This window comes from Eleutherodactylus coqui, chromosome 9 (assembly GCF_035609145.1).
Source record: "Eleutherodactylus coqui strain aEleCoq1 chromosome 9, aEleCoq1.hap1, whole genome shotgun sequence".
NCBI lineage: Eukaryota > Metazoa > Chordata > Amphibia > Anura > Eleutherodactylidae > Eleutherodactylus > Eleutherodactylus coqui.
The window spans coordinates 35326980-35353893 of NC_089845.1; the positions used below are offsets into that span (position 1 = coordinate 35326980).

Here is a 26914-nt window from a genome sequence, read left to right on the forward strand (position 1 = left end):
AGACTTTAGCAGCGCTCTCCCCCAGGACAAAGGAATTCCAGGCTGCAGCATATATACACCGCAGCCCAGAGTCTGAATGGGCTAGAAAACGGGAGATTTAGCCCCGACTTGGTCATGGCTTTCTCTCGTTCATGCGATTTTCGTTCGCGATACGGGCAGACGAAAATTGCAACGCCCGTGTGAAAGAGCCCTTACAATGTCCCCTCCACATTGTGCTCTGCTGTGCCATAGTTAGGCTTCACGTATGCGTATTTGGGTGCACAACTGCATTTTTTACTGTACTTTTTGTGTACGCAAGTCAAGCCTAATTATGCACACAAAAGAACGCACGCCGATGCCTACAGTCATTGAAATGGCCAATTAGTTTAATGAGTTCAAGATGTCTTCTTCCCCTATGCAAATGCACAGGAGAATAGAGCATGTTACATATTTTTTTGCGCAATTGAATTACGCACGCCAACTACGCGCATATGAATAAACCCATTGAAATGAATCGGTTCTATTTTCCGCATATTGCATGTGCAATTGTTTTAGCGCAAATCCAGGAGCAAATACGTTTGTATGAATCCGCCCTTACAAACACCTTTATAGTCCTGACCTCATCCTCCTCTAAGTCCTCACTGGGCATGCTCAGCAGTACACTGCGACATATTAGTGCAAGCAGTGGATTTGCACGGGTTTTGCTACAAGTCTTTCTTTTGGCACAGCAACCAGTTACCCCTTTTGGGCCGACCCCCTACATATACATGCTAAGAACGTTCACCAATCATGACAAAGCAAAATATGAACCTCCATAACATCTCCCTACATGGATTCCATTTCCATACAGGGTGATGACCTTGAGTGGTTCCTCCAGAAGTGGGCTTTGGTCAAACATTGTGCATCCCTCAGGGTACAGGTCCTTTAAGGCAGCAATAGACTGTCACCACTAATAGTTGCCTTATGTGATAAAGGAATTCATGTGACTGCTTGAGGTATCATACACATGTGACCTATGGCATAGATCTATCGCAGTCTGTAAAGAAGTAAACTTTGTAAAACTTGCAAGAGAAAGTTGCTATCTGCCTCCTGGCAGCCCGGTTGTCTGGTATGCTGGCAGCTTTTAGATTACTCAGAAAATCAACAGATTACCATATGTTCCAGCTGTCCTCTAGTCACAATTTCCCTACCCAGCTTCATCTAATCCTTCTAAGCTTTCAGCGTAGGAGGCAGAGGAATGAACCGATCCTCTCCAAGAGAGCTCTTTAGTTTCTGTGCTCGCCAACGTCAGGTCCAGCAGCCATCGGCCTTCATTCATTCCGCGGCCAGCAGCTTTGACTCTGAGCCTTGGAATTTTCCTGCCAACTTGAAAAACTTTCTATTTTCTGACAGTTTAAATTATTAGAAAGCATTGACAAGTTTCATCCCCATACAGAACAAGCAGGTGAAGTGCACTGATCGCTCCCATGCAATGCTTAACATACAGGAGTGCTGAACTATCATTGTACTAATGTAGAAATATGTAATATGTGTTGAACAGCAGCCTTACTGGACGAGGTATGACCGGCATGTTTATAGCGATGATCCACCAAAGCCTTCAGTACGGTATAATCTCACAAACGTGACAAAGTGGCCACAATCAAAAAGAACAGTAACAGTATCAGCATGTACATGGATTTTGCAATAACACATATAATCCTTATATATTGAGCAGAGGTGTCATATCCCAGCTCCAACATTATATTGCACCTTAGGGTTCTTTCCCATGAGCGTATGTCAGCCGGTTGTTTTCATGGCTGGCTGATATGCGCTGTGATGCATTGGATTCCAAAGCATCAGATCACATGGTCGTATTCCTGAGACGTAAAAGCGCCTGGCCGGCCAATATAGTGCTGGACGTTTTTACGTCGGGCCCAAAAGATAGTCCTGGAACTACCTTTTGGTCCGGAATACGTCGGCCACTGCATGGGCTCCTATGGGAGCCCATGGCAGAGACCGCAGGTGGGAGGGAGTTAAGCAGCGTGGCACACAAACGTTAGATTTATGCGCCCGTTCACCAATTTTATTTCTCTCAACATAGCGTATATCGGCCGGCCGTAAAAATGGCTGGCTGATATACACTCGTGGGAAAGAAGCCTTAGGGCTTAGGCCCTAGTAGTTAACTCTACATGCACACTAACTTTTCACACAACTTATGGCCAAGGGGATTGCAAACAGCAGGGCAGAAGAAAAGTAGGAAAATCTACATTCAAAACTAACTCGATAGAGCTCAAACTGGATGCAAAGAGCAGCAAAACAGTAACCAACGGTGACCTAGGCTGCTTCTGAAAATTTTTTGAAAAGTTAGGTAGACTTTAAAATGGCCTGGCATGAGGGTAGTCCATAGACTAAGGAATTTGCGCACAAACCTCAAAAGCTATACTTCTCCAAAAAGGAAAAAGTCTAAAGACTGTATCTGCCAGGCCCAAGAGGCAGAGTCAAACCTCTATTGCCTGGTTTCATGCAGTTGTGAGTAATTAAAATTAGTTTTCAAGCATCCAATTTTGCCACCAACATATTCATTATTTTGCCCGGTCATTCCTACTGCCATACTCTAGCACCAGCCAGAGCCCCAGTCTCTCCTGCTTGTCCAGTCGAAGAAGGACGGACTAATGGAGTACAGCAAGGCGTTCCGTAGCTCTCGGAGGGAAGGACAGCAGTTACAGAGAAGGTAGGGAGAAGGTGTGGAAGACTAATAACTGGTAAAGATGGTGGAGATCCCTATAGTCATGACCCTCATTATACAACATTTTTTTTTGCCTGAAGTTTTGGATTACCAGGATATGTTGCATAAAAAAACCCATGAGAACTAGAAAAGGGTCGGGTGCAAAGAAATCCAAACCCTAGCTAGACCTGTTAAGAGTCAGACAAGTGGAACGTGGGGTGGCATGAAGAGACTTTGGTGGTAACAGGACTTTGTTTTAAGTACAACTAACATGGTGCAGCAGGGAGGTCTGTACTTGTGTCAAAGTCCTGGAGAAGCCAAGACCAACTGAAACATCTCACTGAGACCAGCAAGTAACAAACCTGGGGACGTCATGTTAGTGCTTTATGTTTAATGTTACTGTTGATTTAACAAGCATCCACTTCCGCCTCTTGCATGCTTATTATCCCACCCGGTCACTCCAGCTCCTGCACTGTCCACCAGCCAGACATGCCAGTCTCCCCCACTAATTTACCACTCACGGTCCCATAACCTACTGCCCAGCTGGAACGTCCAAAGCACCCAGCAGATGTTACTACCAGCAGAGTCCACTTGCTTGTGGACTGCCAGATTGTCCAGGACAGTTGTACATAAGCCTCGTTAGCGGAGGCTACATTCAGCAGCCCTTACATACTCAGCTGGCTCATGACATGCTGTCCTTGGTAGCAGCCTCTGCTCCTGGCTCTAGACCTCATGCAGCTCACAGTCCATCACTACAGCAAGCATACTCACTCCTCGTCCATCTATGTACCCTCTCAGCTCCACAATATCCCAATGGAGCCCTCAATGTCTGTCAGCTGGTCTACAGCCTCCTTGAGCTTTGGCTACCATCTCATCTACAATTCTGTATAGCTGTGTCCCTCCAGCTCTCTTTCCCCTCCGCATTCATTCTCATGGGGGATTTGATCACATCCGCCAGCTGAGGAGGGGGTGACACACGGGCACATGCCCAGCTCGTTTTCAAACCAAAGGAGGTCCCTTTTCATCAGACAAGCCCCTAATAGATGAGAAGTATACTTATTGGCTTAAGCGCCTGCACAGCACTAATTATGTGATCACAGGTCTTTCACACACAATGCAACAGTAAATACATGTGGCAGTATACTATTAAAACTTTGCACATATACATGTAAAGGGGCTGAAAACGGTTAACTTAGTGTAGTCAGGTAATAAGGTTGGTTGGTGAAAGTGGGGAAAATGATTTAAATGCTGATGTTTTAATGTCCACTGTTTCACAACTGGCTGAGCGATTGTACTCAAAGAGTGGTCCTAAATGGCTGCACATCCAAGTGGAAGAATGTATCAAGTGCGGTACGACAAGGCTCTGCCTAGGCCCAGTGTTATTCAACATTTTTATAATTGATCTCGAGGAGGATTTGATGGCAAACTGATCAAATTTGCCGACGACACAAAGCTAGCAGGGATAGCTAACACTAGGGAAGAGAGAGAGTATTCAAAAAGATCTAGAAAAGCTTGAACAGTGGGCAGCAGCTAACAGAATGGTATTTAACAAGGAGAAATGCAAAGTCCTACAGCTGGGCAAGAAAAAATAAAAAAGCACATACAGAATTGGAGCAATTGGGCGAAGCAGCACATGTGAAAAAGACTTGGGTATACTCATAGATCACAGACTGAACATGAGTCAACAATGTGATGCAGCAGCCAAAAACACAAACACAATTCTGGGATATATTAGGAGAAGCATAGAGTCTAGATCACGTGAGGTCATTATCCCCCTCTACTCTTCCTTAGTCAGACCTCATCTGAAATACTGTGTCCAGTTCTGGGCACCCCACTTTAGAAAAGACATCAACAAACTGGAGCAAGTTCAGAGAAGAGTTACCAAAATGGTGAGCAGTCTGCAAATCATGTCCTATGAAGAACGGTTACAGGATCTGGGAATGTTTAGCTTGCAAAAAAGAAGGCTGTCTACAAATATCTGAAGGGCTGTCACAGTGCAGAGAGATCAACTCTATTCTCATCTACACAAGGAAAGACTAGAAGCAATGAGATGAAACTGAAACTTTGAGGGTGATCAGTGAGTAGAACAGGTTGCCATGGGAGGTAGTGAGTTCTTCTTCAATGGAAGTCTTCAAACAGAGGATGGACAGACATCTGTCTGTGATTATTTAGTGAATCCTGCATTGCGCAGGGGGTTGGACCCGATGACCCTTGAGGTCTCTGTCGTGGCTTCCGTGGAAATTGCGGAAGTGCTTTGATCCCAGTCACGGTGACCATTGGAGGTTTGCATAAGCGATATCCATGCTGGATGCGGTTTGTGTGTTAGATGGAGGAGTTGAAAGGCTCATCTGCCCACCACAGGTTGATACCTGTGTTTTGTATAAATGGTGGGATGTGGCACACAAGACGTTGTTTTGGGTGCAGTGGTTGAGTAAGCAGAAAGTACAGGAGGTCAATGCAAGTTTGGGTGTCGCCTGGACCTTGGTTGACAGGAAAAGCCCTGGAAGCCTATTGTAGAAGAAGTCCGATGCAACATGACCGAGTGTGCTGTGAAAATGACTGGGGAGTCTCAGAGCTGAAATGGCCTGAACAGTCAGTCCGTCATAACTGTGGGAGCTTTGGTCGAGACTTGTTACATTATTGAGAGAGCAGAGGTCCACCATCAAGACCCCGTGATTGCTATTATTGACAAGTGTTCAGAGTCTCCATGGAGTTACGCCAGGCCTGCTAAGTAACTAAAGAGACTGTATAGCTAAAGAGACCTGCATGGGCCAACAAGCTGGAAAACTGTTGCCAAATCCTAGAGGCAGCATTGCCAGATATTGAAATTATGCTACAACATTCTGAAACTGTGTGTCAAGCAAGAGACTGTACCACTAATTCAGTTGCTAAATAGAGGTGGTTACTGTTTAGTGCAACATGGGTTCCATCTCTTTATCTACCTGCATTGTGGGACCCGCACATACAGGTACACATTAATATACACTGGGCACACCTTACATCTGCACCAAGTTTAAATAAGTGCCATCCTCAGCACTTGCATAAGATCTTTGAACCCACAACATGGCTGTATTGGCTACATAATTTTTCTCTAGGTCTGCAACAATCCTGCCAACTATGACATATCCTTTGTAAGTTGGGCTTTCTATTGCTATTTTCAAGTCTGGGCCATAAGGCACAGCTAAGGTTTTTTTTTTTTGGGGGGGGGGGGGGGATTCACAAAGCAGTTTATGCCATATTTCTGGTATAAAAAAGTTATACATTTTCCATGAGTGTGGTTTCAGGTACTAGGGTGGAGCTTCAGGTGTAGTAGCCGTAGGTTTGGAGAGTAGTTAGGGAAGAGCCAGGAGTCAGCAACGGGAGGTCTCAGTTCGCAGTATGGATGGAGGAGGCAGGTAGCATAGTCAGAAAGGAAGCCAGGAGTCAGCAATAGGAGGCCTCCGTTGAATAGCAGAGGAGCAGATGGAAGTATAGCTTGATCATGGCTTGGAGCACAATAATTGCACGCTGGTGCAGTGGCAAGGTCAGGCTGTGCGCCTGATTAAAAGCAGGGTGGGACCAGGACAGGGAGACAGGAAGTGGATTTAACAGGAACAAGGACAATGCTAGGATCAGCAGAGGAGCTTGTCCAGCAAGTCTCACTGGGGAGAGAAGGACAGGAGGACCCAGGTTCAAGTCCCAACAGAGTGCGAGTTTGCTCAATAATTTGTCACTTATTACTCTCCTCTGCTTCTCACTCCACTTTTCCATATTCCAGAACTACAACTTTTTTAAAAAGGTCACAAAATTTGTTACAATTTCACTCTAGTAATTAGATAGCATAAAAAGTGACTGCCAATCAGAGACTGTAACATGACCGCCCATTCTTCTGGCATCAGCACTCATATCCTGAGCGCCATGATGCGAGGAGTTCCGAATGGTGATGCTACAGCCTCTGATTGGCGGGCAGCAGTCACCTGACTTCCTCTGTTAATAGAGATCAGGGGGACTGCAGAGTTGCAGAGCTGGATCGACGTGGTTGAGGAGGGGTAAGTCCTGTTTGATTTGTTATTTTAGGTCATCTGCACCTAACATTTAATTCTCAAAAAGAAAGTGGACAAGCCCTTTAATTACAGCAAGAGTGGTTATCAGCAACTATAAAGATACAAGGAAGTTATCAATTGTGTTCGGAATATTGGGCGTCTTGCATGGACACCAGACAGATATGCGAGTTCGTAAATAATTATATTCAAGACAGCAATTTATTTCCCTATCCGAGAACAAAGAGATTATTGACGGTACTGAACCTGACAGGTTCATCCACAATACACCGATCACCAAAGCACGCACATTTGTCAAACTGCTATTGCTATCATTTACCTCCACTATAATTGCCACAATTAGATTTCATATAGCAAAGAACATCAATCACGGCATCATTTCTACATTTCATTACTAGGCAGATCTATGTCGGTATTATTCATCGCACATATTCTTTTAGGAAACAGAACCTTAATGCCTCAGCGTATGCTTCTACTGTAAAATCTAAAATCTTGGTATTTGTATAGCACCAACTTATTCTACAGCGCTTTCAGGTAATTATTACTTATTACCCCCCACCAAGCTGGGTTCTCATTTTACTGACCTCGGAAGGACGAGTCAACCTTGAGCTGACTACCTGAATCATGCAGGGATCGAACTTGCAACCTTCAGGATAATGGGTAAAGTAGCAATGATTGGACTTACAGCACAACTCTGGCTAGAGGTCACTCTACATATTATGTTGGGACATGGCAGAAATGACAACTCTCTAAGGCTGGGTTCACACAGGGCGGATTCTGTCCAGAATTTCACCGCGGCAAATCCGCCTAAAGCCGCTAATCCCGGTATAAGCCAGCCATGTGGACTAGATTTGTCAAAAATCTCATCCAAACGGGATGGCCAATCCATCACGGCAAAGCTGGCACTGTGGCGCAGATTCCCCGGCCGCAGCATGTCCATTTTCTTTCCGTTGCAGCTGCGCTTTCCTCTATGTGAGTGCCGGCCGCAATGGAAAAGCATGCAGCCAAGCTGCTCCAAAACCTGTGGCTTAGTGCTGCGGGTTTTAAAGCAGCGCTTTTCCGGCGGTAACCTTGCGTTTTTTTGCTGTGGCCAAACGGCGAGATTTCCGGCGGGATTCCACCCTGTGGGAACGCAGCCTAATACAACATTTCTAAACGACTCTATATAAGGCCCCCTGTCCACGGGCGAGTTTGAATTGCGTTCCCCGCGGCCATAATCCGGCCACAGGGAACGCAGTGAAAGCCCTCCATAGTGTCACAATGGAGAGCGCTTCCCCCCTGTCCACGAGCGGAGAATCATTATAAATCTCCGCTCACGGGCGGCAAATCGCAGCATTCTGTGATTTGCCGCAATTCTTCGCGGTCAGCCTATCTGTCAGATAGGGTTGTCTGTGGAGAGCCGCTTGCAGGCTCCTGCTCCCGGGCGGCGGCTCCCACAGCGGAGATCTGCCGCAGGATACCGCAACGCCCGTGGACAGGGGGCCTAAAAGAGACACACTAAAAATAACCTTCAGGGTGTGGAAATGTACATTGCCTGGGAAAATGCTATCAGCAGTATCCAGTGTATTCTCCATTTACAGCACACATCTCATATCAGCTGTCACGACTGAGACCAGAGACTGGTTGTAGGGTCACATCGAGAGGCGGTCATACAGTGAAGGTCGGAACAGGATGGGAACAATGTGGCATTGGCCCGGCGGGCATTATAAAAGGTAAATAATATTATCGATTTGGAGCTTTCTGCCCTTTTTATTAAATGCTACTTGACGTCTGTAAAACACATCTGCAGAGCGAGATAGGCTTAGACTTACTTTTTAAATTGATTGCACCAGAAAATGGTGTAAAATTTGGTTGAAAACATGGTGAAAGTGACTTCGGACATATCTATTCTACAACAAGTACAACAGATTCTTAATACGTGGATCAACCGGCTGTGGCCATGGACTAGAACTACTGTTGGCACACAATTCTGTCATATAAGTATGGCTTCCATGTAAGAAAGGAAACCTGGTATTCTGGGTTACACAACATGTGTAGGGCTCAAAAAATTAAGGGAACACTTAAAGTGTACCTAACTTTTCAGACAACTTCTGCTCATCTAATAGCCCTTGTGCGTCTCATCAATCTTGTAATAAACTTTCATTAAACATTTTTTGTTTTACCATTGTAAATCAAGGCTGAAGAGTAACCCCTCTGCAATCCACTGCTTGTCATTAGTCATTCAGCTTCTCTAGTAACTGGGATGTTAGAATGGCTCTTAGCAATAGGGTAGGGTCTGTCTTCACAGGCTCCTCCCCTGCAATCACACAGCTCTCAGATCTGCAGTCAGTGTGTGCTAAATCTCTGCCTCTCCCGATGTTAGATTCACCTAACCTGGTATGTGCACTTATCTTTATGTTGGAGGCATTATATGAGTCTAACGTTTGCGGTGGCCAAAGCAGCATAGTTCTTACTGGGCTGATCTTTATTTGCTGCTTGTGTGTTTGCATGGTCACAACATATACTTTATACAGGCTGTGACCATGCAAACGCACAAGCAGCAAATAAAGATCTATGAAAATTATGCTGCACATAGCAAGGTCAAAATAACATCAGGAGAGGCAGAGATTGTATACACACTGACTGCAGGTCCGAGAGCTGTGTGAGTGTAGGGGAGGAGCTTGTGAAGACAGCCCCTCCCCCACAGATAAGAATATGCTCTGTCCCAGTTGCTAGGGAAGCTGAATGCCTAATGACAAGCAGTGGATTGCAGAGGGCTTGCACTTCAATCTTGATTTACAGAGGTAAAACCCCAAAAATTATACTGAAAGTATGCTACAAGATTGATGAGAGACACACAGGCTTTTAGATGAGCATAATTTGTCTAAAAAGTTAGGTATGCTGTACGCATCACAGTATAACCGCAAATCACTAAAACTTTCAGGATATCAATCTGTCCAGTTAGGAAGCAGAAGCAATTGTGAATCATTTTATCTTGCTTTGGTGCAAATTAAAGTGTCAACAGGCACAATGGAGAGGTGCCAGCAAGAGGACTCCCAAAAAGGGGAATGGTTTTGTAGGTGGTGGCCACAGACAATTACCCTCTCTTTATCCTATCTCACAGTCTTCTCTAGTTTTGTGTTTTGCTAATGTCCTTGTCACTACTGGTAGCAGGAGGTGGTACCTGCAGCCCAGTCAGGTTGCATAGATTGTTCTGTTCCTCCAAAGATGGCCATCACATGAAAATTTCTGCTCCTTTATGTGCAAACCTCCACATGATAGCCAACAGTACCCTGAGTGGGATGAAATACTAAGAGTCACAGCAGACCTGATGCTGGTACAATGGGCCCTGAGTTCCTCCTAAAGCAGGACAAGGACTATCCACATTTGATCAGAGTGTGTATGCATTTCCTGGATAATGAAGACATTGATATCAGTGACCGGTCCTCGTGTTCTCCAGACCTGAATCCAGTTGAGAACCTCTGGAACATTCTGTATCAGTGCATTCAACACCACCAAGTAGTGCCACAAACTGTCCAGGAACTCACTAATGGCCTGATCCAGGTCAGGGAGAAGGTCTACTAGGACAGCATTAGGAATTTTCTGGGTGATTTGGAATCCAGAAGTGGTTGATGATTTTGATTTCCGTTGTTACATCATTTACACAGTTTATATCATTTAGGATTTTAAACTTGTATCTTTCCTGCATTGGGATCTGATATGTGATTTAAGTGTTCCCGTAATATTTTTGCGTGGTGTATTTGTTGTGTGCATCATTTCAGAAAAATGTGATCAATTTGTGCTAAATTAAATGACTTGACCCCTTTTGTGAAGTTTCATTCTAAAGACACTACTAATAAATGTCCCCAATGTGTCTGCAGAGCGCTAATAATACACGATGCACCCTGAACGAGGCTACTATTCCGCATGGTCCTTCGGTTTATTATAAGATCACAGCCTACTTATGAAGGCGGCAATTCCAATAATAACAGATCTGAGAAGTTCTACTAGCTTATCGTTTCTCCAAGAAGCAGTTTAACGTGAAGTAACCCCATAAACCAGTGGGCAGTGTCAGGTCTCATCGATGAGCAAACCCCAATAACGTATTAATATAACCCATTATAATACATTCATAGTTGAATTATAAAAGAATGACCTATTCCTTGCCCAAACCTATACTGAGAAATACAACATGTAGGCACAGAACTACATTCAGGGTTATTATTGGGTTCTTCCCAATGTGAATCCGCCAAAGCTCCTGTTTAATGACCCTCACATACAGAAATCTGATATGAATGGAAACAGAAACTCAAAATGTTTCGTTGTACAACATAAAAAAGTTTTATGACACCTCACATTGATACCTCCCCATCAGAGGTGTCAACGTGAACCCCCATGTCACTGGGCACACATGGAGCCTGTAGTCAAGTTCCTGCTATACACGTTATAGAGCATTCCAAATGACGGATGCAATGGCTCCAACACTCCCCTAGAGGAAAATCACAAGGCGTCAGGTCCGGGAACGTGGTGGGCCAAGGAAGAAGTTCACTACTGTCACCACACGGAAGGCCATTCCATCTATTTGGTAGTCACTGCTCACTTCTGAATACATTGTGAAAATGAGGGGGGCGTCCAGTTGGAAGATGAAACCTGGGATTTCCTGTTACTGCTGCGGCAGAAGCCATATCTGTAGCGTTCAGGTACAAAATCACCGGGATTGTTTCCTTATGGAAAGAGAAAGGGCCGTACACTTTCCTACAGGTCATAGCGCCCAACATATTCACCAAGAGGATTCGCACATATGCTCTACATAGACAGGTGGGCTTTCCCTCAGCCCCACATTCTGACATTCTGTTTGGTAACTGTGACCAAAAGGTGGAAGGCGGCTTCATCACTAAACACTAAAGACTCCATGAAACCATCCCGTACAGTTTGCAGAGTCCCACAGAAAGAACATCGCCTCTCTTCATTGTTTGGTTTCAGGGCCGGTAACAATTGCAATCGGTAGGGATAACATTGCAATGACTACGGCAGAATACAACTTTTTGGTCCTCATATAGCAAAACTGTCCACCATAAGACGTCCATGTTACCTCAGAGCAACCAATCATAGGGCAGGGTTCGTTTTACCTCAGCAGCTTGAGAGATGAACGCTGCGCTGTGATTGGTTGCTCTGGACAACGAGGACGTCTTATGGTAGACAGTTTTGCTAACTGAAAATTTTTGAGTTTCTGTTTCCATTGATATCACTATTCTGTATCTGAGTGTCATTACATGGCAGTTATGGGGTCTCACATCAGGAAGATCATATGTAATAACCCGGCGTATCATTTTTACTTTTACCCTTTAATTTAGTTTATGCTTGAAGTTTATTGATGATCTGTAATAACCCGGTACAATTCTTCTATGTGACAGGAGGTGAAAGACGGCTTTTGGGCGATAACCGTTCTGTCTAAATGGGCCTTAAGGGTAGTTTCACACGGGCAATCGAGATATCGCAATTTTTGAGCATTAGCACTGCTTTTTCCTCGCAAAAACGTTGCTGGCGCTTGGATTTTCTCAAGCAATTTTGCCGAGATTTTTTTAGCGCAAAAGTCAATAGGACTTTCTAATGTTAAAAACGCATTACACTGCACAAAAAAACAATCGCAAGTTCGTCCGATGCGATAAGATAAAAAGGAGGCTCCATAGGGAAACATGGGCGATAAAAAAAATAGCAAAAAGGCAGAAAGAAGTTATATGCTGCTTTTTTTTTTTTTTAATCGCAACATCGCATGAGTGAAAACACGAAAATGTGAAGGAAACCATTGAAAATCGTTGTTTTCATAATTTTGCCTTTCTACTAACTCTTGCATCGTGCGAAAATCACGCGATGCTATCACTCACATGAAACTACCCCAAGGGCTCCTTTCCACTGGCGAGGTAATCGCACGTTTTCAGTGCGATGCTCAGTGTGAGCTCTCGCAGGTAGGTCCCACACATGTTGTTCTATGACAACCCATCCACTAGTGATGTTTAAGGCAAGCTGCGATGCGAGGATTAAAAATCGCAGCAGGAGGAATGTTTTAGCATTTTGCATTTTTCTGTCGCCCATACAGTGCAACGGCAAAACAGATTCTCGCAACGCAAAAGCGTGTGATTTTGCAGCGTTGCGATGTGATTTTAACATTGCGATTTTCTTGCAGCGATATCACTATCGCTAGTGGAAAGGAGCCCTAAGGGTGATTACCCACTAGTGTATGCGAATTTGCTGCTTTTTTTTTCTCCAAGTGTCTATGGGGCTTTCTAATGTCAAAAACGCATCGCGGCAAAATCGCAAGTTACCGCAAAATCGTGATAGACCCCTGGAAAAAAAAAGCGGCGGATTTCGTAATGAAAAAGAACTATAGTGCGTAGTCACCCTAAGGGTGTGTTTCCACACCATTAATTTACTGCGGGTTCCGTAGTAGATTTTGATGCAGATCTGCAGCAGATTTCACACTTTCAATTGGAAAGACGAAATCTGCAGCAAATCAGCAACATGTAAACATGGGCCAATGCAATATCAGCTGTGAAAATCCGGCTGATGTCGTGCTCACCAACATGCGATGTCCCCGCGGATGGGAGGTATTTTTGTGTTAAGACCGCCTCACATCACTTCAGGGAAGTAGCAATCCTCTATCTTTAAGCTGCAAGGGAGAATCACAGAGTGCTTCCCCATGTTTTCAATGGGTAAACCTTGCATCGTATTCACGTGCCCCTCGCGATGCTGTGCCAGCCCAATGGGTGGTGCGATGCGTTCCAAGGGAACGCCCAAAGATAGGACATGCCGCGATTTTTTTCCCGTACCGCAATGCAATGCGGAAAGAAAATCGCTCATGTGTATGACCCCATTCTACATACAACTCAGCTGTGGAAAATGTGCAGTGTATAGGCCGTGTGGTTGTACCATCAAGAAGAAAAAGTCCCTTTAAAATTGTTAAAATTCTATTTTGCTGATTCTTAATTTCTAAATAACCCGTTTTTGCTCCTTTGCTATTTTTTCTTTAAGCGGGACGTCAACTAATGGCCTCCATAACAAGGATCCCATGAGTTGTCTCAGACTATTAGATAACAATAAGCCCATTTATGGAACCATGTATGTAAGGGGGGGGAGGGGGGTTCATCCTTGGCACTCACGAAGCCCTGTGAGACCGGTGATAAGGACCATGTTGGAAGACTTTTTAGTAATTGGATACAACATTACAAGAACAAACTGCAGGCACATTTAGAAAATGGTTTTGTCCTTTTCATATACAGTATATTATCAACCCTCAGGCCCATCGAGGGCAACAAAAGGGTTTCTCTTCTTGAGATACAACAAGGCATATGGTTACAAAAACATAAAGGAATAGATAATGTTGAGCGGGTGAGACGGTATACGGTGGTATACTTCTAATGGGTTCTGTGTAGAGATGAGCGAGTATACCCGCTAAAGGCAAGTGCTCGAGCGAGCATTGCCTTTAGCGAGTACCTGCCCGCTCCAGGCAAAAGGTTTGGGTGCCGGCGGGCAGGGAGCTGCGGGGGAGAGCGAGGTGGAACGGAGGGGAGATCTTTCTCCCTCTCTCCCCCCTGCTTACTGCCGCTACTCACCGTTCCCCCGCGCTGGCACCCGAACCTTTCGTCTCGAGAGGGCAGGTACTCACTAAGGGCAATGCTCGCTCGAGCAATTGCCTTTAGCGAGTATACTCGCTCATTTCTAGTTCTGTGCTACCTTTTCCCATCTTCAGGGAGTTCAATATAAAGATTCTCTGATACATCTATGTGAAGACAAATGTAACATTGGGTAAACTGTACAAAGTTGAAATATGTGAACTGGACAATGTTTCAGAAATTACCTATAGCAACTTTTTGTCTGATTTTTCCGATGTACAATTTGATTACGGCCTTGAATCCTGAGAGAGTACGAACCTTTTCTATCAAATGTAGTAAAACCTTAAGTTCAGGTTTTGTTGCTTACAGAGCATATTACTGGAAAGGTTACCTGGAAGATGATATTTCACAGCCAGGTGACATTTGTAAAACTAGCAATTCAAGAGATACGGTATGGAGATTTTTAATAAGCTTTAATGGATAGCTTAACAGTTTTTACCCTTTGCAAAAAGTTGCATTTTTTTTTTTAACATTTTTGAAGTTTTTACCTTAAGCTAGCAAACCATTCACTTAAAGAGAATTCAAAGATCAAACTCTCAATCATCTATATAAGTGGTGTGATTGTCTAAGCCTTAAATCAAGTGTCCCCAATAATCCTGTTCCCACAAAAGGTTAAATGTACATAAGTGTAGTCATCGTCCATTCAGTATAGAACCCAATGGCCAACAAGAACTGGCTTATTACTTGTTACGTGGCTTATATTTGGGCCGTTGCAACCCTTATGCAACTACCAAGATAATGGAGAGTTCTATTGTCACAAATAACCTTTTCTTCTACCCACTAGCACAACATCCTTCAGAAAACCTCCATTGTGCTGCCACCACCGGACGGGGAAGATTAGTCAAGAAGCAGTGAACCAAAATAGATGGCCATCAGTCATTCTCATACATAGACCAGGACTGCAAGGTATCGGCCATTATTTCTTTTCATACATGCTAAGAAGGTAAATGCTACATGGATATGGACAATGAACAATGGAATGTAAGATACAGGTGGTTACATAGTAACATAGTAGGTTAGGCCGAATGCAGACAATGTCCATCTAGTTCAGCCTGATACAACCTCCTTGTTGATCCAGAGGAAGGCAAAAAACTCCAAGAGGTAGAAGCCAATTAGCCTTTCGGGAAAACAAAATTCCTTTCCGACTCCCTAATGGCAATCAGACTAATTCCTGGATCAACCTCTAATAGTTCCTACCTGTCTGTAAGACCCGGATCAACAACCCACTGGTCACCTAAAATGTATATCCTGTAATATCCTTCCGCTTAAGAAATAAGGCAGAAAAATGAAACGTTCTATTCTTTCTGCTCCTTTTCTAAGCCTTCTTATAATTGTCACCATCTTAAGAAGGACAACCACTCCTGGATGGCTGATTTTCAAGGCAAGGCTTCTCATGCATACTTACATCATACCCGAAATTTACTGCCGAGATGAAAATTCCAGCAGCGTATTAATCGTTTCCTGAGAAACTGAGCTCATCAAAATGATTTTTGAGACAAAAAGTAAATCAAACCACTCGAGTAAAAGAAGATATATCCGACAGTAAATCATCTCACCATCAATTGCCAGTTTAAGGTCAGTAAGTGTACTCCTGACTCTCGCAATCACACGCTGCATGCGATCAATCTCTTGTCGCAGGAATATATTCATTGGTTGAATGGGGCCCATCTTCTGAAGTCGAGCTTTAACCTACCGCACAGAGATAATGGAGGAGAATATATGGTAAGAAATACAAAGATTTCCAAATTCAACACATTTTAAGGACACGATCAACGGTGCAAACAGCGGAGAGACAGCTAGGAACCATATATATTAATAGTGCCCTATTTTTAAGACATCTAGAGCAGGAGCCACAATCTAAGCCCCCAACAGTCACGTCTCATGTAAAAATACATGGTGTAGAACTTAGTCACCATTTTTAACCCCTTAGTGAGATAACTAATTTTAGGCTTAAGGGCCAGTAAATCATTTCCCCTTTTGTTTTTCAACCGTTATAACTTTTTCATCAGTATAGCTGTATGACTCCTTGTATTTTGCAGGACAAGTTTTAGTTTTTATAAAAAAGGCTTTCAGGTACATGTAGTGTATTAACCCTTTACAATCCAATTTGTATCCTGGTTTTCCTAGGGGGCTTACTCTTTTTCTGCCGTTATACAACAGCACTATCTGCTGGCTAAAGCCAGTACTGCATGAGGTGACACGTTGGATAGGCTCCGACAGCAGAGAGGCTGCCAATATACAGTAAGAGAACCCCGACGGACGTCTTCCAACATCGGAGCTGTACAGCCCTAAATCATAATGTCTTCAGACGTCAGACAGTGGATTGGAAAGGGTTACATAAGTTTTATTAGTTTATTTTTTTTGCTCGGGGCAATCAAAAAAAGCAATTTCATCATTGTTTTTTGCAATTTAGATATACGGTGTTCACCATGTGCTATAATTATTACTTTACCTTTATTTTACAGGTGTTTACAATTATGACAACACCAAATTGATTAAAATTTTTTATTGTTTTATCAGTTTTGCAGAATGCAAACACTTTTTTGGCGCCACATTCCAGGACCAGAGCATTTTTATTCTTCAATGGACAGAGCTGTATCAGATCTGTTTTTTTGTGGGACGACTTGTAGTTTTTATTGGTATCATTTTGAGTTGTATTTGATTTTTTTAAATTATTTTTATTCCTGTTTTAGGGAAGCGTAATGATTAGAAAACGTCTATTTTGGCTTTTCTTTCTTTATACAGAATGTACCATGCTAGATAAATAATGTAATATTTTGTAATACGGGCTGTTATGGATATGGCGATAACAATTATGTGTAGTTTCTAGAGATGAGCGAACACCAAAATGTTCGGGTGTTCGTTATTCGTAACGAACTTCCCGTGATGCTCGAGGGTTCGTTTCGAACAACGAACCCCATTGAAGTCAATGGGCGACCAGAACATTTTTGTATTTCGCCGATGCTCGCTAAGGTTTTCATGTGTGAAAATCTGGGCAATTCAGGAAAGTGATGGGAATGACACAGTGACGGATAGGGCAGGCGAGGGGCTACATGGTGGGCTGCATCTCAAGTTCACAGGTCCCACTATTAAGCCACAATAGCGGCAAGAGTGCCCCCCCCCCCCCCCCCCCACTGTCAGCATAAAGATCGTCCTCCTCTGGCACAGCTGTAACAGCTGTAGCAGAGAAGAACGATGTTTGCCCATTGAATTCAATGGAACCGGCAATACAGCCGACTCCACTGAATGCAATGGGCTGCCGGCGATCGCAGGATGAATGGTCGGAAAGGGGTTAAATATATAACCCCTTTCCTGCAATTCATCCAGAAATGTGTTACACTAAAAATATATACCGGCGTATAAGGCGACGGGGCGTATAAGACGACCCCCCAACTGTCACCTTATACGCCGGTAATACAGTGGAGCAAAGAATAAAAATCATTACTTACGTTTTTAGATGATCTGCGGCGCTCCTGCAGGCTGTCACTCCCTCCTAATCCACGGCAGACAAGCTTTCTCTATGAAAGACTTTAAATCCCTGCCTCCAGAAGCACACGTGCCTTCAGCCAATCACAGCCAATGACAATGATGTCATTGAATGGCTGTGATTGGCTGTGTTTCTGGAGGCGGGGATTTCAAGGCTTGAAATCCCCGCCTCCAGAAACACAGCCAATCACAGCCATTCAATGACATCATTGTCATTGGCTGTGATTGGCTGAAGGCACGTGTCTTTCTGGAGGCAGGGATTTAAAGTCTTTCGTGGAGAAAGCAATACTCTGCCGTGGACCAGGAGGGAGTGACAGCCTGCAGGAGCGCCGCAGATCATCTAAAAACGTAAGTAATGCTTTTTATTCTTTGCTCCACTGTATTACCGGCGTATAAGGTGACAGTTGGGGGGTCGTCTTATACGCCCCGTCGCCTTATACGCCGGTATATATTTTTAGTGTAACACATTTCTGGATGAATTGCAGGAAAGGGGTTATATATTTAACCCCTTTCCGACCATTCATCCTGCGATCGCCGGCAGCCCATTGCATTCAGTGGAGTCGGCTGTATTGCCGGTTCCATTGAATTCAATGGGCAAACATCGTTCTTCTCTGCTACAGCTGTTACAGCTGTGCCAGAGAAGAAGGATTTGTCTTCTATATGTTCTCAATGGGGTCAGCGCTGCTGCCGCTGGCCCCATTGAGCGCATATAGAATGCATCCATAGCGAACCGCGGGAGGGGCAGACTTTCATATCAGGCGGACACCTTATCTCCCCAGCCACTCACAGCAGGGGGGTGGTATAGGGCTTAAACGTTGCAGGGGGAAGTTGTAATGCCTTCCCTGTCTTTATATTGGCCAAAAAAAAGCGCTAACGTCTCAGGGAAGAAAGTTTAATTTACCAGAACACCGCATGGTGTTCGTTACGAATAACGAACATCCCGAACACCCTAATATTCGCACGAATATCAAGCTCGGACGAACGCGTTCGCTCATCTCTAGTAGTTTCCTTAAGGGGAAAAAAGTGTTACTTTTTTTTTCGGTAAATCTGTTTACGTGCCACAGTCAGCAATGACTACAGCATCTGCAGGGTTAAACAATGTAGAGACAGGATTAGATGAACAAGTCCTCATAAGTTTGTATTCTTTTTCTGGGTAAAACAAAGCATATGTGACAATCAGAGAGCAAATATGCTCTCTGAATGATATGTGGATGATAACATGATAAACTCTGTAATCCAAAACTGCCTGGGAGGTTAAAGGGGAGACAATTTGTTTCAAAATGAGGCCATCAGGTCAAATTTCTGGCAACTCCAGCAAACCGCTGATTTTGCTTGGTGAAGGTATGGTTAGCTGGGTAGTGCATGGTGGCCAATAGAGCATATGGACAGGAGTTGTCTTCATGAGATAACACCTATAAGGCGCTTTCACATGGGACATAAAATTAGGGAACATGCCAACCCAGATCTCCACACCAAAATCTGCATGGCTAAATGTGTATTTTGTTACAGAATTGCTGCCAGAATCTATTAAGCCTTAATTGATAGGCCTTGCTTGATAGGCAATCTACAGTGGCAACCTTAGGGGTTTTCAGAAGGCCCACGGCTGCCTTTCGGGACCCGCGATCTCCGATTGGGGCATTTAAAGGGTTAACAGCCATAATCAGTGGCAGAGCTGATACTAAAGGTGTTGCACAAAGGAGTAGAAAACAGCCGGCACCTGCATTATATGGAAAGGTATCGACCTCCAATCCTACTTCATACAAACCCCAAACTCTGTCATGTAACTGGAGCCTTAAGGGGTTAAAACATATCTCTACAACAAAGGCAAGATGTCCGCTCCCATATTCGTGTACCGACAACAGAATTAAAAAAAAGAAAAAAAATGTGCAAAATGTTCCACTATCTGGTTTTAATTAGTAAAATGTCCTAAGTGATACTCTGATATATTAGCAATGCAGTGTAAAAACATTCTAGAATTAAATGACAAACTCCGATGTGCAATAACTGCGCCACCAATGCCATGCTAAAGGCACGGCGATAAAAGGCAATCCCTTTGGCTGTTTCCATCAAAGTAGCGTTACTTAATGTGTCTTAAGGGTTGACTAATATGATCAGGGAACAACTGCTCCGGTCCTTATACGTTATCAATACAGAATGGTAAGTGGGCTTTAAAAAGCTGTATTTTATATCTGCGCATGTTAATTCGAGGCAGTTTATGTGCATCTGGGTGAAAGCCAATATGTTGTCTTTATAGCTCTGCCAATATGTAATGAAATTCCCACTCTAAAGTGTTGCTTTATAAGAGCCTGACTATTCTAGTCAATGATGAACAGGCTTTTTTTTTCAGGATTCATAATGAAACTTGATTTTAATATATTCTTTTCAACCCACCTTCATACAGTTGGCTCATCTACATTTTCAGCACCTAATTCTCCTCTGCATTTAAATATGACAGAGAACAGACCTTTTTCCCACACTAATACATTCGTACCGTAATGTTCTGAAATACGGCCCAAAGGAGATAAAGACAGACAATTTGTCTTTCTTCGCATGCATGAATAACAGCCTTGCTAGATAGCAATACAAAGATAATATTTCTTGGAAGCAAAACAAATAGAATGCTCTTAATTGCCAGCAATAATTAACCCAGCGACGTATCCTGCCACAATCATTCACTTATTGCATCGTTTTAACATGAAATATAAGGTACGGCTTCATTAAGAAAGAAACCTGCTTTTAAAACAAAGACTATATTCTAGAATTATGAAACAGCTGTAATGGGGAGCCGCGCAAATGTGGAAGCGTTTGCGGAAACTTGTGGCTCGTGCGAATACATATCTGATCAAGTGGATGTTTATGCACCAAAATGAAGCACCGCAGCCAGAATGGGCACAAGATTTCTAAGGACAGGGGAAGTGAGAGAGAAGCACACCAGAGAGAAAAGATGGCAGAGAGAGCTGCCAAGGACTTCGTGTAGCTGTCCAAGAGTAGGGGCAGCTGAGAGACTCAGTGGGCTGCTTATTGTTTCCAAAGCAGTGCTGTACTAGGAAGGATTGCTAAGAGTGTACTGATGCAGGAGTTCATACTACAAAATCACAAAGGCCTCAACCACAGGGACACTGCTGGAGCCATTACAGAGACTGACACTATCAGAGACCAGCAATGGACATTGGAGATTTCTTCACCCTCATCACAGTACAAAGGACACTAGAGTTTGTAAGTGAGGAAGTACCTCAGTAAAAACTAAGTGTGGGCACGTGAACAACCAGAGTCAGAAAGTAAGCAGGCCTGCTAGGTAGAGACTCAGAGAAATCACATTATTCAGCTAGAGCCTTGTGGAATCTTGGGGGCAAGAAGAACTTATCATTTCTCTTGTTGTGCACAAGTACTTGGACAACTCCTTTGTCCCTCAACCACAGGGACACTGCTGGAGCCATTACAGAGACTGACACTATCTTCTATAGTTTATTAGATCAGAGACCAGCAATGGAAATGGACATTTCTTCACCCCCATCACAGTACAGAGGACACTAGAGTTTGTAAGTGAGGAAGTACCTCAGTAAAAACTAAGTGAGGGCACACGAACAACCAGAGTCAAATAGTAAGCAGGCCTGCTAGGTAGAGACTCAGAGAAACCACATTATTCAGCTAGAGCCTTGTGGAATTTTGGAGGTCAAGGAGAACTTATCATTTCTCTTGTTGTGTAAGTTCGTGGACAACTCCTTTGCAAATGTGTTCGAATTATTACTTTCTTTAGAAATATTATTTCCTCGTTGTACAGGTACTTTTCTCTAATAGTGTGTACCAACTGTATGTTGTTTACAGTATATGCTAAGTGTTGTGATTATGAGATAGTGATAGTCAGGCCTTACTACTAAAAATGTTAAATTGTTGCATAAAAAGTTACTTACTTCTCATCTATCTCATTCAAGTATACTATTTACTGGTCGTTAGCAGTTCTAATAAAAATATATGCTTTTGTAAGTCTGGTGTCTGCCTTGTATCCTGAACCTTGTACCACCTCCCACAACACAGACAAGCAGCAGTGAGAGCAAGTAGGAAGCTTGGATACATAGCTAGCGGTACAACCTGAAGAAAGAGGGGGAGATTATGATCCTGCTGTATAGAGCTCTGGTGAGACTGCATCTGAAATACCGTGCTCAGTTCTAGAGATCTCATCTAAGAGTAAATAGAATGAGTTTAAAACTGGGCTACAAAAATGGTGGAAGGTCTCAAAAACAAAACTTCACAGGAAATACTTAAAGGATTTAGTTTGTATAGCTTGGAGGAAAGAAGGGAGAGGGGTGGATATGATGGAAACCTTTTATACATGTGAAGGGTATAAGTAAGGATCAGGAGGGAAGTGTTCTTATTAGGAAGCAAAACACTAGAACAAGGGGGAACAATCTGAGATTAGTTGGGGGAAGATCAGAAGCAACGTTAGGAAATATTATAATACTGAAAGAGTAGTAGATGCTCGGAGCAAACTCCCAGATGTGGTAACTTAAACTTTAAACTATACTGCACATCCAATAATCTACAGTAATTCTGGTTACATCAGTTATATCTTGGAAATAGACTAGTATGTTAATGTTGGATACTAGTTTTTGTCATGCATCACGTTAGAGACCAGCGATGTCATCAACATGGAATACTAGCATGAGCAATTATTTCTGAAATTCTTTTGAGTAAGTCAAATGATGGTTCCAGACGATTGGACGTCTCAAGGTTGTGTCTTCAACTCTAGCCCTGAGTGTAAGAGGTAGCAATGTTGTCTTGTAGGCTTAGGGCCCTTTTACACAGCCTGATCATCATTCAGGTTGGATGGTGGCAATCTGAACGATAATCGTTCACTTCAGCGACTGAACGACAAACGATAATTGGCTTGTGTAATTGGGTAGTTGTTCGTCTTTGAATGACTGCGTGGATCACTCAGTGGCCTCCATTCACTAGTGATCCTCGCTCCTACGTGAAAGCACAGGAGTGATTACTGCTGGGACGGTTGGCGGGGACTGAAGCACCTAACAGTAGTCCCATGTAAAAGGGCCCTTAGAGTACCTAATATATATGCTGAAATGTTGTAAAATAAAAGATTAATTAGTGGAATGATATCAGCAGCAGATGCATGAAGACATTTACTGGTGATACGTTATCGCCGACATACACAAGCATGTACAGCCGGTACTTTACAGAAACCCCAAACCTGACCGGAAGACGCTTACTTCTGCAAGCTTAGTGATATTTAACCATTCTCACACACACAGTAGCCCCCTGAGATGAACACGCTGATACCTCATGTGGAATGTAGTCCTCTGGTAATTTCTCCAACATCTCATTTGCAAGACGTTGGACAATAGTCTCTCTGGTTTCTCCTCCTCCTCCCGCACTGTCCTTCGGCTGAATATTGACGATTGTGCTTAGAGTCTCATTCGCCATGTTTGTCTGGTAGGTTATGTCTGCATTGGGATGCAATCCAAATACCTTTAACAAACACACATTAAATAATCATTATAGGCCTAATGCTACTGTAAGCCCAAGAAAGCTGAGAAAATACAACATGAATGTGCTGTGGACAGAAAACAATGCCCATTACTATTAGATACTAAAATGATAAAGCATGATGAGCTTGAGGTTTCAGAATGAAATAGATGTCCTTCTAAGGGTGCATTCACATGAGCGAGGTTCTGGCGAGAGTTTTGAGCGTTGCAAGACGCACTGAAATAGACCCCGCTGTTCGCAATGGGTCTATTTACATGTAAGAATCGTGGCTTGTTCTATTTTTCTGCGAGTCCACAGAAATCTTGCCCATACGTGAGAAAAAAAATTGCATTGCACTTGCATGTGAGTGTGATGCGATTCTCAATTTTTCCAATTATTAATAAATGCAATTTTCACGCACGTGGAAGACGCATGTTCAGCGATACCATGCGATTTTCTCACTAACTGCAATGTTTTTGCAGTGAAAATTGTAAGTTTACAAGCATGATATCAGTTTTTCGGACCAACACCCTTAAGTCAACGTATCTGTGAATCTCATTTTTCCCGCTTTGTATGTTTTGATAATGTAATGTCTGTTTTAATGTCACATTATAACAATAGAAGAAGAGACATTGTGGGCTGGAGGTAACTCTAAACGAGGCTGTCGTTACCTGTGGGGTGTCCACCATTGGCAGCTGCTCTATATGTTGGACATACTCATCAACGGTTTTACCCTTCGGGATGCCATAGCCTTTATAGAAACTGAATTTGTCAGAAAACATGTGCTCTCCAAACCAGACTCTAGCAAACGTGTTGAGCAATGTCTTATCGAGGTCATCGGTTACACGGCCGCCGTACTGCACTTCTCCCAGCATGTAGCGCAGACAGTTCCAGTTTACCGGACGTTTGGTGCCTATGTCATCCAAGTGATTCTGGACAAACTGTATGCTGGCAGCAAAGTCCGCTTGGTTAAACTCATAGGGGATGTTCCATCCTAGAGGTCCGAACTTTCTTCTCTCCTGGGGGAGAAAATAAATAAGAGGTATGAAACCTGTCCACTGGATGTTCTAGGCACAGAACCTTGCCATCAGTAGGTAATGAATTAAAACCCTATTCCACAAGGCTTTTATAGATTTCTCCTAAATATGCTTACAGGTGACAGCTGCAGGTAGTATCTAATAAAATGCATTCATCTTACAATTTAAATAACTTTTCATCTGACTGCACTTCCTTACAGTGTGAAATCCTCTGCAACCCCAGAGTCTCTGTTGTCTGTAATGGAGGTCTCATACATAATCATTCTATCATTTCTTGCAACCTTTTTTTTAAAGAGCTCCTGGAAAACCTTATCTGCTGCAGAGCTTCTTTTTCAGTATATTCTTGTCATGAAGCTGAGGAGGATGTGCAGGCTTGAGTGGGAAGGCGGAATACAATGTAAATGGGCTACTTCTGTGTTCAGGCTATATTACTGATATAAGAACCGAGGAAGAACCCTAAAGAGGTTCGCAAGCTCGCTATAACATCATGTATTGATGATTTTGTTAGCCATTAAAAGGTATCATATCTACAAGATTACTTGGTTTCTCTTGCTGAGAACAATCACACTGATATAAATATCACATAAGGACGTGCTGTGTCATAAAATAAAACATAACTTTTATTAATTCTAATAATAAAAAACCTAATTGCACCCTAATCTGTCCCAAGCACTTACATGTAGATGATATAGCAGAGTGACCGCCCTGAAAAGGACGACCCCGCACAGGAACCTAATTTTACATTACTCTACATCACTGTAATTAAGAGGAGAAGAGAGGGGTATTATACAATAGTAAAGGCTCATTTACACATAACAATTATCGCTTAAAATTTGTTTAAATGGACGAATTTGAGCGATAATCATTCAGTGTGAATGCGAAATGTTCATTATCTTGGTGTTATTAGAGTTATTAGGAGGTGTTATTAATCTGGTATTAAGTGATATTGTACGTCTATTTTTATATGATAATTTTGTCATTTGGAGTGCCAATCCTGGAGCGACAGAGATATTTATCTTCCTTTGTGTTGGGATCCTATTTGGATCAGATCTCACTCTTTTTTCTTGACCCTAAAGGCCCATTTACACGGAGCGATGGTCACTCAAACGATCACTCAAACGACAGTTTGAGTGACAGCTTTGAGCGATCATTTTGCATAAACTATTAAGTAGCTCCTTTGTTCTCCAACGGGAAACAATGCTATCAGCACTCCCAGTGGAGAACTGCTGATAAGGCTGAACAACGATTTTTAGGTTGGCCTGAATTTAACGATCAGCTAGCAGTGCATGAAAAGTGCATGATGGCCGCGGGTTTAGATGCAACGATGACCGCTCAAATGATCGCTTTTATGGCGATTTTTGGTCGATCATCGCTTTGTGTAAATGGACCTTATCTTATATATACTCCCCCCTCTTTCCTCATTTTAATTAGGGTTAGCTAGGATTACGGTGCAATTATGTTTTTTATTATTACAATTAATAAGTTATGTTTTATCCCTGGACACAGCATGTGCTCATGTGAATTTTGAATTTATTGTGTCTGTTATTAGACCATATTTGCACAAGGGAGCATATATCCCTGGTTATTCTGCTATGTAATATTTGGGTAGTAGGCCTTAGCACATTCTTAGTCGCCATCTTAACGACCAATAAAGTAGAATGACAAAAAACAGAGATCTAGAAAATCACGAGGAATTCATGTTAGAAATGGAGCAACTTATCTGTAGAAAGAAGACAATGAATTTGCTGAAACTAGAAAACCCTTTAATGTAAGTCTGTACAAAATAAATATGACTAAGCTGTAGAGTGAAAACACTGAATGAGTAATCCAATACTGGAAAGTAAAAAGGCCATAATATTAAGTGCATTATGCTGTTATTACCTGCACTGTTGTATGGAGGAAAGCAACGGCATAGAGCAATGGTTTCCATTGTGGCACATTGGTAACATCCAGTAGTTCTTGGGAAACCCCAGAATATGTCCTCTTCAATCCTGCCTTTACACCTAATGGCATAAAGAAAAATTATTTTCTATACCAAAACTAATGAGAATATTATGGAGCATGGTAAATGATAGTGCTTTGTTCCCCCTACGGTATAGCAGTGAGCACATAAGGGCCATTTTTACAGCCTTTACAGTGACTTGAGTCACCATCCTAAGAAGTTCACTGTCATCTGTTGGTCTGCTGGAGGTGCTGGATCCTGGGCTTACTTATGCCGACACTAACTTGAGGAATGGCTTCTGGTCACCCTGAGGTAAGAACATGCACTCCTTGTCAAGAAAAATCCCTTCCCTAGAAGTTGTCGGAATTGAACAAAACTTTCTCTGTGTGATTGTAACATTGATATGAATAAGTGATTACACTATCAGAGCAAAAGGAGCATTCCCTCTAGCTTGGATACAAGATGTGATCTGGAAAGGCACTGGTACCTGGTCGGGCTGCCTCTAGCTTGGATACAAGATGTGATACAGGCGGGCATGGAGGCTCTAGTATCCTATTGTACTGCCTCTAGCTTGGATACAAGATGTGATACTGGCGGGC

The 26914-nt window shown here is 43.0% G+C and overlaps 1 protein-coding gene across 1 annotated transcript in view; it reads right to left on the reverse strand.

The window, feature by feature from the left end:
* The window catches only part of LOC136578989 (dynein axonemal heavy chain 5-like), a 363128-nt gene that overhangs the window by 13537 nt on the left and 322677 nt on the right, over nucleotides 1-26914 (reverse strand). The window contains exons 71-74 of the mRNA XM_066579223.1: nucleotides 26255-26376; nucleotides 24008-24355; nucleotides 23151-23339; nucleotides 15929-16061 (exon numbers count right to left, since the gene is read on the reverse strand). Coding sequence (XP_066435320.1) covers nucleotides 15929-16061; nucleotides 23151-23339; nucleotides 24008-24355; nucleotides 26255-26376 — 792 coding nt within the window. The remainder of the gene's footprint in view (nucleotides 1-15928; nucleotides 16062-23150; nucleotides 23340-24007; nucleotides 24356-26254; nucleotides 26377-26914) is intronic.